Source organism: Hypomesus transpacificus, chromosome 21 (assembly GCF_021917145.1).
Source record: "Hypomesus transpacificus isolate Combined female chromosome 21, fHypTra1, whole genome shotgun sequence".
In the NCBI taxonomy this organism is placed as follows: Eukaryota; Metazoa; Chordata; class Actinopteri; order Osmeriformes; family Osmeridae; genus Hypomesus; species Hypomesus transpacificus.
The window spans coordinates 591,232-603,587 of record NC_061080.1 but is presented as its reverse complement, the minus strand read 5'-3'; the positions used below and the strand labels follow the sequence as shown (position 1 = coordinate 603,587).

The 12,356-nt window shown below is 46.0% G+C and overlaps 1 protein-coding gene across 1 annotated transcript in view; it reads right to left on the bottom strand.

The window, feature by feature from the left end:
• LOC124483698 (VPS10 domain-containing receptor SorCS1-like) overlaps positions 1 to 12,356 on the bottom strand; it is a 79,777-nt gene that overhangs the window by 28,537 nt on the left and 38,884 nt on the right. The window contains exons 2-3 of the mRNA XM_047044243.1: positions 4,994 to 5,061; positions 2,918 to 2,921 (exon numbers count right to left, since the gene is read on the bottom strand). Coding sequence (XP_046900199.1) covers positions 2,918 to 2,921; positions 4,994 to 5,061 — 72 coding nt within the window. The remainder of the gene's footprint in view (positions 1 to 2,917; positions 2,922 to 4,993; positions 5,062 to 12,356) is intronic.

The following is a 12,356-nucleotide window of genomic DNA, read 5'->3' as shown; positions in this document are numbered from 1 at the left end:
TTAGGACACCATCTGTGTCACACTCTGAATACAAGGGCCAAGTAACCAGTAAGTTCTAATTCGAGACAAATTTGGATTGTAGGCATTTGCATCGTTGCTGTTTAGGTGTGCTCGATTGTTAAGTTATCTGAGCGACAGTACAGAACAACGTTCCAGCTGGCAGCCTGTGTTTCCTTCCCTCGTCAAGTGGGAAGTCACATTGCCATTTTACCCTTCTGGCAGTTTGACAGAAACACTGAAGCCCCTAGGTGTGACACATTGTGAACTTGAGATTTGCGCCCTGTGGAAGCCTTGACGGCGTAAACACCCTGGTGAATATAACAGCCAGAGACATCTCCAACTGGGAGACACGACAGACAGCGCCTCGTCACGACAAAACGATGTCACCCCAAAACAGAGATGTTATTATGCTGTTTGGTGTTTTTCTTTTTTTTTGGGGGGGGGGGCAAATTTCAGTCTCCAACAGAGACTTAACTGTTAGCTGTTTAACAATTTGATTTGCACAGGCTTATGAAAAAGTAGCAACTTCCAAGAGACAGTTGAAACAGACCTGCCAGCTTGTTGAGGTGAACCCTGCGATATTTAAAGCGAGGCCAAAGTGTTAATGTAACATTTGTGTTCTCTGGGGCCTGGCTTTCCAAAACGTCTCTAAAGTTTAAACAACAACATGTCAACTGCCAGGTTCGATTCCTTTCCAGACGAAGCGAGAGTCAATCAAGGATTCTGGTTTCATGTTCAGGCTTAGGAAAGAGAAGAGCAAAGCGGGGGAGACTTCAAAAAGATGCATGGCATCCGAGTACAATGCTCGTTGTCACTTCAAACTCAGCAACCGCTGACACCATCGGATGTTTACTCCCCACTCCAGTCAAATACCGACTTTGGAACCTAAGCTTAAAACTGAAGCATTAGGATATACAGTGCCCTCCAAAAGTATTGGAACAGTGAGGCGAATTCCTTTATTTTTGCTGTAGACTGAAAACATTTGGGCTTGACATCAAATAATGAACGTGAGACCAGAGATCAACGTTTCAGCTTTTATTTCCAGGTATTTACATCAGGATCTGATGCACAACTAAGAAAATATCATATTTTGTTTGAATCCACCCATTTGTCATGTGAGCAAAAGTATTGGAACAGATATACTTAAAACATATTTAAGTGAATAAGACTTAATATTTAGTTGCAAATCCTTTGCTTTCAATAACTGCAGCAAGTCTGTGACCCATTGACGTCACCAAACTTTTGCATTCTTCCTTTTTGATGCTTTCCCAGGCTTTCACTGCAGCCTCTTTCAGTTGTTGTTTGTTTTGTGGGGTTCCTCCCTTCAGTCTCCTCTTAAGCAGGTAAAATGCATGCTCTATAGGGTTTAAGTCTGGAGATTGACTTGGCCAGTCTAATACCTTCCATTTCTTGCCCCTGATGAACTCCTTTGTTGTTTTGGCAGTGTGTTTTGGGTCGTTATCTTGCTGCATGATGAAGGCTCTGCCAATCAGTTTGGTTGCATCTTTCCTTAAATTGGCAGACAAAATGTTTCTGTAGACTTCCGAGTTCATTTTGCTGCTGCCATCATGTGTTACATCCTCAATGAAGATTAATGAGCCCGTCCTAGAAGAAGCCATGCAAGCCCAAGCCATGACATTACCTCCACCGTGTTTCACAGATGAGCTTGTGTGTTTGGGATCATGAGCAGTTCCTTTCTTTCTCCAAACTTTAGCCTTTCCATCACTTTGGTAAAAGTTAATCTTTGTCTCATCAGTCCATAAAACTTTGTCCCAGAATTTTTGAGGTTCATCTCTGTACTTTTTGGCAAATTCCAGCCTGGCCTTCCTATTCTTCTTGCTAATGAGTGGTTTGCATCTTCTGGTGTAGCCCTTGTACTTTTGTTCATGAAGTCTTCTGCGAACAGTAGATAGTGATACCTTCACTCCTGCCATCTGGAGGTTGTTGCTGATCTCACTAACAGTTGTTTTAGGGTCTTTCTTTACAGCTCTCACAATGTTTCTGTCATCAACTGCTGATGTTTTCCTTGGTCTACCTGTTCAACGTCTGTTACTTAGTACACCAGTAGTTTTCTTCTTCTTCAGGACATTCCAAATGGTTGTACTGGCTATGGCCAATGTTTCTGCAATGGCTCTGATTGATTTTCCATCTTCTCTAAGACTCACAATTGCTTGTTTTTCACCCAAAGACAGCGCTCCGGTTTTCATGTTGTTTTCACCTCTGAATACAGTCTGCATAGACAAAACCTATCTTACCCAATCTGAACCTGAGTGTAGACATTCAGTGGTATTTATTGATTGAATAATGTATGTAATAGGACACACCTGGGCAACAAAACACACCTGTCAGTCATATGTTCCAATACTTTTGCTCACGTGACAAATGGGTGGGTTCGAACAAAAAGGTGATATTTTCTAATTTGTGCATCAGATCCTGATGTAAATACCTGGAAATAAAAGCTGAAACGTTGATCTCTGGTTTTACATTCATCGTTTGATGTCAAGCCCAAATGTTTTCAGTCTACAGCAAAAATAAAGGAATTGGCCTCACTGTTCCAATACTTTTGGAGGGCACTGTATGTAGAAGTAGGTGTGCTTTCGTCAACACGTAGAATAAGCACCCTGGGGAGGGGGGGGGGTCCGAGTTCGTTCTTCCTCCATCAGATTTATTATGGTCCGGTTTCCGTGGCAATGAAATACGCCACCGCCCCGGTGAGAGCCCCTGAATCACCGCGGGTAACATTTATCAAAGGCGCAACCATCGACATGTTGAACCACGGGACAATGACATCATCGGGATATTGATCTGCCCCTCAGAGCTCCCATCATCAGCCATCCTGATTTAAGATCCCATGAGTTACTTTTACTGTTACAGCGACTCTCGACACGGACCAATAAAAACGGGACCCTCGTCTGACGATCCTGGGGGGAGGGGGGGGGGAAGGAAAGTTACAGTAAGAGGAAAATGATGGGTTCTCAAGGACGAAGATCCTGAGTGACAGCTTCTCGTCTTGTTTCATCACTCTGAGTGGATCTGAAGGGCCTGGATACATGAGGGGGTTGGTGAAAAAGACAGGGCTGGGTTTATGTGTGTGTGGGTTTAAAACTGGCCTGAACCACTCGCTCTGTTCTGATTCCATCCCTCTGTGGCCCCAAGGCGAGCCAAACTCCCGGGCCTGCTCATGTGTTGGATTGAACACCCCCGAGTTAATGAAACATTAGACAAGGACCCATTTCCCACCTACCACTGTCAAAAACCTCTGCTTCAATTTCAAGAAGACCATTTATTATTTTTTACATTATTCAGCTGTGAATTTGATAACGTCCATGATCAGATATTACGATTCAGGGCTGAGAGAGAGCGCGACAGACCCAGAGAGAGAGAGAGAGCGAGAAAGCGCGAGAGAGACAAAGTCAATGGTAATTACTCCCACACAAATAATTATCATCATCTTTTATAATCCTTAATATATACTGTACATACACTACTAGAGGGCGCTACTGTCAGGGCGTTGACTAAAGAAGGGCCGGGGCCTCTGAGCCGCTAGACGTGAGGCCGCTAACGGCATTAACAAGGCGTGAACGTCAACAAGAGGCGTTTGAACTGGGAGCATGCAGAGGCAGCTGTGCTGCGTATTCCACATGAATTTATGGAAGCCCTCCCCTCGATCTCTTGATAGTATATCTCTTGCCCGTCTGCTTTTTCCTCTCTCCCCTAAACCCTCGTATTCCCGCCATTAGGTTTGATGGGGGCCTTCCATTTTTACTCCGACACAGAGCATCTCCTCGCTCTCCCGTTCGGTTTCCCTCCCCCGGTTTCTCTCGCTCTCTCTCCCTCTCTCTTTCACTTTCCCAATCTCCATCTTTCTCTCTCAGACACTTAAACTCCCATTCCCTCTCTCCGTCTGCTTAGACGTCTCCCTCTCTGTCTCTCCATCATTTGCGCGATTTTCCGCGCATCAGGTTTTTTTTTTTACAGACTATCCCGTTTCCTGTGACACGAGTGAACAGTCAATGTGATCTGCACCATTAGGAGTCTAATGTGGTATCAGTGTGGTTGACGGCAAATAATCCCAGCTTCGGAGCTGAAGCCATAGTAGGACGGTACATTTCCCACAACTAGGGCTTTAAACGTCCCTTTGTTTGCCTTGCTATGGGAATAGGGTGAGGCGGCAAAGCTCATGAGACGCTTTGACAGGTCAGAGGGCATTTCCCGTGTGTCACCACGGCGACGGAGAGGCAACACTGGTCTGGTAGGCCCACTGTTCCGAGCGTCCCTTCTAGGTTGAGAACTCAGGTGAGATCGTTTGTCATGAGTCCAGCAACGTATGGAACCAATGGACACGTTCACAATGTCGCTTTGTTTTTTTGTTTCAGTTTGAGACTGAGGTGAGAGAGGCCGCAGAACAGAAACCAGTAGAGTCTCAGTCAGTGAAAAAAAACGATCATATTGTATCTGGCATCATATTGTATCCCTGTATTTATGTATCCCTCATTTATGTGGCATAAATGAAGGATTCTGAATATGCGACATATTATATGTGGTCTTGTGAACATATGTGTAGAGTTAGAAATGCACTCAGTGTACCTAGAATGACAGAATGTCGTCAAATGGTACAGTATACGGGCATACCATTATCACACATTTTTGCTTATTTCATACACGTACACACGGCAATAATGTAAGTGTGTTTGTGGGTGTTGTGTGTGTATGTAATAACATGAATCTCATGGGCCTCTTGACTGTCATCTGTTGAGCTGGGATGTATGTGTTCAAGGTTTAAAAGCAAGGTTGTTTCAATAAAACCGAAGACATGCATTCACAGTCGATGAATCACCAAGTCATATTCAAAACACCCTGTACTTCACATACATTCAAAACAAACGTACGAACACAGATGTTTCAGCAAAAGGAGAGAGATGCAAGAGGGTTGGAATACTCAAGGACATTTAGTTTGTTTGTGAAATCAAGAGAGTATTGCCAACGAGCTTACCTCCACAGGGAGCTCTCGGTGACACTGTTGAGGTTGAAGTCAAACAACTTTGTCAGCATCAGAATAACCTGCAAGACACCAAAACAAACAATATTTTATAACACCAAGGATCGTTTGATGGTATTTCTACCAAACCTTGTAAAAATATGTTTAAAAAACAAATAGATAATTAGGTTGCAAGATGTACTGATATGTAGAGCTGGTTCTGAATATCCACGTAAATATCCACCAGCTCCTGTTGCTTGTATAGGGGGGGTGGAAGAAAAAAAACGAAGAACACATTGAAAATGGATAATTACAGTGAAGTGCTGTGGATGATTCTCCTCATCAGTGATTCCCTCTGCAGCCACCCTCCTTCCCATTCTCTGACATATGCATGCTTTTATAATCCAGATGAGAACACATAATTTCCATTGTAAAGGAACGGATGTCACTAGAAGTTCCAGTCGGCCACGTGAACCTTGTTGATCTCGTGACAAGCGACTCCCCTCATACCTGACGAGGAATCTAAAATCACAGAAACCCTTTTTTTTTTTTGGTTTCTTCTTCCTCCCCGGTGGATCCTTGTGTGGTTTGAAGAGTGAACGGCACTGAACCGTAAGAGCCTCTGAAAGATGCATCAGAATCCCTTTCGTGTTCGACTCTAATTATCGCAAACTCATTACTAAATCATCACTTATTCGATCTAAATACCGAATAGTAAATATGCCGTGTGTGGTTGCACCCTTAAGGTGGATGGGATCTGGGAGAGAACTGGGTCAACTCGAGCCTTCGGGGGAGGAATAGGAAGGTAGCAAGGGGGAGAAACATCACAATATGCGCGGAGTGGAATAGATCTACATGAGCATGGCGTCTTGCAATCTATTGACTTTGTGACTACAGACGTATTTCAAAAGCACCGAACCCTGTGTTGTGTTCTCAGCCGCTCTCTCTGTGGAGACGCTGAGGGAGGAGGGGTCCCCGTGAAGAAGCCCGGTTGGTTTGCTTTGAGAACCGCAGGTCGTCTCGCTCCGCTGTAGGTCGAACTACTTACTGTAGTAGGCCTACAGTTGTTGTACTGTATCGAGGGGGGGGGGGGGGGGGGGGGGGGGAGTCTTGAGTTGTCTGGTTTGTGCGAGTTGCGTGTGTGTTGCGTGGTGTTGAGTGGAATTGCCAAGGGGGGAAAAAGGGAGTTGATCCGTGGCTTTGAAAGTTCTGTGATGATTCCAGTGCATTCTGGCCAAGTTTGTGTGAGTGCGGAGCAGAGGTCATCTTGCTGGGGCGGGCGAGAAGAGCAAACATGCCCAGCGGAGCTTGTCTCCTGCTAGCAAACTGACCACCACAGCAGATGACCTTAGCAACAAGTCAAGTTTAGCAGCTGCTGTTGTTGTTGTTGTTGAGCATTCCCCAAATAGGTAACCTAGGTAGTCCCCAAAATCTCCACCTCTAGAAAACTTTCCAAAGCAAACTTCACTGAGCTTCCTTGTGCTTAGAACATAACAAAAAAAATAACAAGAACAGAGTGTGCAGTCACAGTCATCGAAACAACACGATCCTATGTCATTTATATGTGCCGTCTAGCAGACAAGCTCCACGCGGAGACTCGGCCGATCTCCAACTGTTCCACCGCGTCTAGGTACCGTCGTTAGTGCACCGGCGACTGTACAACTTCCTGTGACTTTGTGAAACAGTTCTGCCAGCATGGGGTTCCTCCAAGCACAGCCACAACAGATGCACCTTGGGCAGCCGGAACTGCATTGGCATCCTGTGATCGCGCTTATTAAATATGCGCTAACATCTGCGCCCTCGCGAAACAAGTGCCCCCAAACAAGGGACGCTGCATTCGTCCGACCTGGCTGGCTGGGGTGAGGTGACGGGTGAGGTAAAAGGACAGGAAAAAAAGAGTGAAAGACAACAACGCCAAGAGTCTTTGAATTAACGGCAGTTGAGGAGGAAATGTCGAGGTGCTCGTGTGTTAGCGCTCCGCTGAGGAGAGAATTAGCCTGGGGAATGAATAACCTTAAATGTCCAGACTAGACCTATGCATGCTAATGACTGACCGAGTCCATTTAGCCAGCCAGCTGGAGGGTGAATTCACACTCGCCCCTTACAGCTTTGATTCTCTCTCTCTCTCTCTCTCTCTCTCTCTCTCTCTCTCTCTCTCTCTCTCTCTCTCTCTCTCTCTCTCTCCCCTCTCTCTCTCTCTATTTTTTGCTCATATTTTTTTCCCCCTCTCAATCCATCCACATCTCTCTTTTTCTTCCTTCTTATTTCACTCTCTCTGCCTTCCCCCTGTCTGTCTATTTCTCTGACTCCCTCACATCTCAACTGTTTTTAGAGCAAGCCCAGGGGTGTGTGTGAGCGTGTGGGTGTGTGGAGGCATACCCTTACGTCTAATAAGCCTGCCTGTGTTGTCAAGGCTGCAAGCACCTGCCTCTGCATGTGCATACTGTATGTGTGCGTGTGTGTGTGCACGTCTGTGTGTGTGTGTACACGTCTGTGTCTGTGTGTGTGTGTACACGTCTGTGTGTGTGTGTGTGTACACGTCTGTGTCTGTCTGTCTGTGTGTGTGTGTGCACGTCTGTGTCTGTCTGTCTGTCTGCGTGTCTGTGTCTGTCTGTGTGTGTGTGTCTAGGTCACGTATCACGTGTTCAGGTGAAAGAATGTGCCTGGCTCCAGACTCCTGGATTAAGTCCTCTAAAAGGGGCACGGCGCGAACGGCTAGCGGTTCGCTAACCGAGCGCTGCGCTTGGCTCCGTCAGCTGGAGGACAGCGTGCATACGGGCCCTTCTGTCCGCCCCATATGGAGACTAACGTGGGTGGGCATCAGCGAGCGGCCGTGTCAGATGGTCCCCCACTGGAAACCACATATGCTCCTTTGCCAACCGTGCCAATTAGGCCCCGTGGGTTCCTCCTACTGTAAATATGACCTCCGTGGATGTTCCACCCAGAGGGCTCGGAGGACAGCCTTTAACTGGTGCGGAATGGGCGCCTAGGAATGTATGTGGGGAGAGTCGAAGGGGTTGGGTGGGGGGGGAGTGAGTACAGTATGAATGATTCTTGGCGTGTGGTGATTATAAGGGACGTGGTGACGTTGTGATGAAAGGGGAAGCGTTTCCATAGTGAAAGATTTGTTCCGGTGAAAAGGTAACAATCAGCTCCAGAGCACATTCTGAAGGGGTGTGATTAAAGTTTGAGATTAGATAAATGGCCCTTTCTTGAAATAAGTAAAACGTGTGAGTTCCAAGAACACAGAAAGTTATATATATTTTTATTATTGTTATTATTATTATCATCTCAAAACAGTATTCGATTTTAGGAGGTGTTAGCAGTACAAAAGAAAAAAACGGAGAAATGTTTCGCAGAGAGATCAGTGAGAACTGTGCCTCTGCAACGCTTCAAGTGCTTAACATGTTTCATACATTTGTGCTTTTTTTGTTACCACCCAATGCCTTTGCTGCTAGCACATTCCATCTTCCCTAATGTTTGATGATTGTCCTTGGTGGTGGGGGGTGGGTTTCATTCAGCATCCAAAATCCCCAAACATGCATATACAAATAAAAATTACTATTTGCTACAGGCACGGTGAGGCGGAAAATGTAAATCAATACGAAACTCGACAGCAGCTGCATCCTAGCAAAGTCTCTTCTCAGTGTTTCACGCTACGCTGATATACTTTGGGGCATTACAAACAATTTGTTTTTCTTAGATTTCTTTTTTTTTTGTACTCAACAGTAATCATAATAGACTATTCTTTTCCATAAATGTAGTCCCAATAGTTATTGTAACAGTTTAAGCTTTGGAAAGCATATTTGTATTGGTTTTGCATACAATCATTACTGCGAATACTGGAGGAACACCTTCTGGGTTATGCTTTAAGAATGACTTTAAAGGGATTTATGTAGCTGTGATCCATGATATTCGTTTCAAATATTCTTGTCTGATGTGTTACCCTGCACCCTCCTGGTTGATGTCAAAGTCTGGGACTGTTCAACTCCTGGTGGTTCGGGGAGGCATCCCTGCTGTCAGCTGCTTAGCATGGCTTACTTTGGAAAACACACACCAATCACTCACTCTTACAGATATGAAGGAGTCTAACTGCATATCAAAGATTCTCTGATTTCTAAAACACCTGGCATTATCTTCAGTCTAAAGTGATGGAATCTTGTTATTAGTAATGTGTCACTGAGGGAATATGAATATAATTCCGAAATATGCTTGAAAAATGCTGCTCAAAAATAAGTAGAGAAATGTTCGGGCAGCGAGGGCAGAAGAAGAACAAGGAGTGGCTACATTTCAGAGCCTTGAATATCCACAGCCCTTAATACACCAGTTATATTTAGTCTATCTTCTTAATTATTTGTGGCGGATCCGGTGTAAAGCCAAAGATTTCGGTCAAAAAGTATCATCTGTAAAACAGCGTGTGCATGTGGCCTGCACGGTCTCCGTCGATGCTAATCAGATGCTTACCAGTACTCACTCTCCAGACTGTGTTTGCCTGTCATGGGGCTACATGTATATGCAAATAAAACACCAAGAAAAGGAAACAGGCTGAAACGAGGCATCCTAACAGGGATTTAGAAAATCCTAATGCCCACTGTACTGTGTTGTAGTACTGTGTGGCGGTGGTTTCAGGGGCGTGTCCAGACATTTTTGATAGGGGTGGCACCAGGGGTGGCCCGCCTCTAACTGGGCATATAGCCAATCATATATTGGGGTGGCCAATCAGATTTCAGGGGTGGCCCGTGCCACCCTAGGCCACTCCCTGAACACGCCACTGGGTGGTTTGCCTGTCCCACATGTGGCATCACCGGGTGTCTCGATCTTCCTTCAAACCCAGCAGGGGGCTTCAGAACTGCTCAGCTTCTGACTTCGTATCAGCTCCACATTCTACTCAGTGGTATACACACACTGCCATGAATTATGGATAAGAGTGAGCTATTGTTTCGGCGTGTGTTCGGAATGTTAGTGTCTGCATGTGTGTTTTGTCTGCGTGTACAAGCAAATGTGTCTGAGTGGGTGTGTGTGTGTGTGGATTTGTGAGTGTTTGCATACTGAAGAGGGTTTGGAATTAAATTTGTGTCTGAAAACTGTTTATTCGGGGTAATAAATCACTGTTTAGTACTTTGCCATGAGGACAGATAACACTTGACACAATTATTCAAAATGATATTCACAGACATTCTCTGTAGATAAAGGTGTACACATTATCCCATGTGCCCAAAGGTGCTTGACCAGAATGAAAAGCTAAGCAATTCAGCCTCACTTCCAAAGTAGCTTACCCCCACTACCGTATAAACACAGTAACTTTGTTGTGCATTCGGAGATAACATGCAGGAGTCACACACCAGATGAAAGGAATAGACCTAAGTCATTGTAAATCGAATCACCTGCTTCTCTCTTGATAATAAATACATGAAACTACTATTTCTATGAATACCTGACACACGACCAACAGAACAATCATGTTAATCAAAGTCTTATTAATCCCCTGTGCCGTCATATCACCCGTGAGCACAGCTCAGCGGGTGTCGCCGGAGTCGCAGACGGATGGATTGTGATGAAAAAGAAAAGAAACGGCAAAGACTCAGTCCGGTTGCGGATGAATTATTCTAATTGACGTAGTACCATCGGTTCACTAATGGGATAATAACACCATAGAAGAACATACCACAGCCGAGGCAAGCCAGGGTCATTTGTTCACTTTATGAAAGGGAATTAGAGGAGTCATTGATTTCGCTTAATTTCCTAACCGGTCTGCATGGGCTTCGGGGTGAAGGCAGTTGTAGCCCAAGGCAAGACAGAATTCATTTATTTATTTATTTATTTATACAAGTTTCCCCTCGGCTTTTGCAGACAGGCAGAGCGATCTGACGGTGGGTAGCTAACAAGCTCTTATCCTCTCCGTCAATTGCTTTGTTTCCATTATTTAGAATCAAAGCCTCTTGATTCCTTCCCATTTGCATGTGATTAGAGGTGATTATCTTAGGGGTCTCACAGAAGTCGAAAACATCAACATTTCCCCCGGGGAACAATCTGACCCCCCCACGGCTAAACCTCAATCACGAGCGGCGACGCCAGAGCGTGGACACCGTCCCTCCGTCTCGGTGGGTATCATCAGTTGGAATCGCGAGAGGGGCGTTTCAACAAACGGCGACTTCATTTATGTACTTGATTTGCTCTGAAAACATTTCAGAAGATCTGAGGAGGAGGGAGAAAGCATGGAAGCGGGAAAGGGGGCAGGGGTATTCAGCTGAGAGACAATGCTAATGTGAGCGCAGGACACGCTTGTGACACGCTTCTGACACGCTTCTGACACGCTTCTCAAGTGGGGGCCGGTGTTTTGATGCGGTGGTTAAAGAGAGGCAGTTACACGAGAACGAGAATTGCAATCAACGCGGGTCCTGACCTTGTCTCAACGTCACTGTAATGAGATGATAAAAGGGATCCCCCAGGGGGGGGGGGGGGGGGGGGCTGAAAGCCAGCCTTTTCTGCATGTTCACACACAGACAGCTGTATCAATACACAGGCAACTGGGTGCAGCTCAGTAATAGAATTAGGCGACATGCCCTGCACACAAAACAGACACGGAGGGCAGCGACGGTGTTCTCAAAGTCACCAAGACGCAGTATCAAACCGAGAGACACAGTACGTCGTCTGCCGACCGGAGAAAATGGTCCACAGTCAGGGAACCTTAATGGGGAAACAACCTCAGCGTTTGTGCGACCAAAGTCACAAAGACGGTAAAACACTCCGGGTCTAGTGGACGTCCTGATCCTGGGCCCACGTTGGAGTTCGGCCAATCACAGCGTGGCGTCAGATGTGACCACGATTTCAACCCGGCCCACACAGGAAGTCCTTCGTGGCCAGGTGATTGTGCCAGGCTTGGCTGGAGTCACGTTTAAAGGGGGGGAGGAGGAGGGGGGTAACCGACACAGACAGACGGGAAAGCTGGCCGCCACACTGGGGTTATAAGAGCCAGAGAAGGATGAATGGGCGAGGCCGTCCAAACCACCGAACGCTGACAGGCAAAGGCACTTTTTGAGAGAGAGAGAGAGAGAGAGAGAGAGGGAGAGAGGGAGAGAGGGAGAGAGGGAGAGAGGGAGAGAGGGAGAGAGGGAGAGAGGGAGAGTGTCAAAGGTATCGCCTCTTTAAGTGTCATCTGGAGAAGCTCATTGGCCTCAACCCACGGAATCAATTAACGGCGGTGGGGCGCAATCAGAATTATTGATCCGAATGGGGCGTCATTACCTCCAGGTTAATGCAGGGGACATGAGTAAACATGATCAATGCCCGTTTCCTCAGGCTCCTCCACAATGCTTTAAATGGCTAGGGCCTTAACTGTAAACCCCCTATGAAGTACAATTTATTGGCTTCTCCAGCC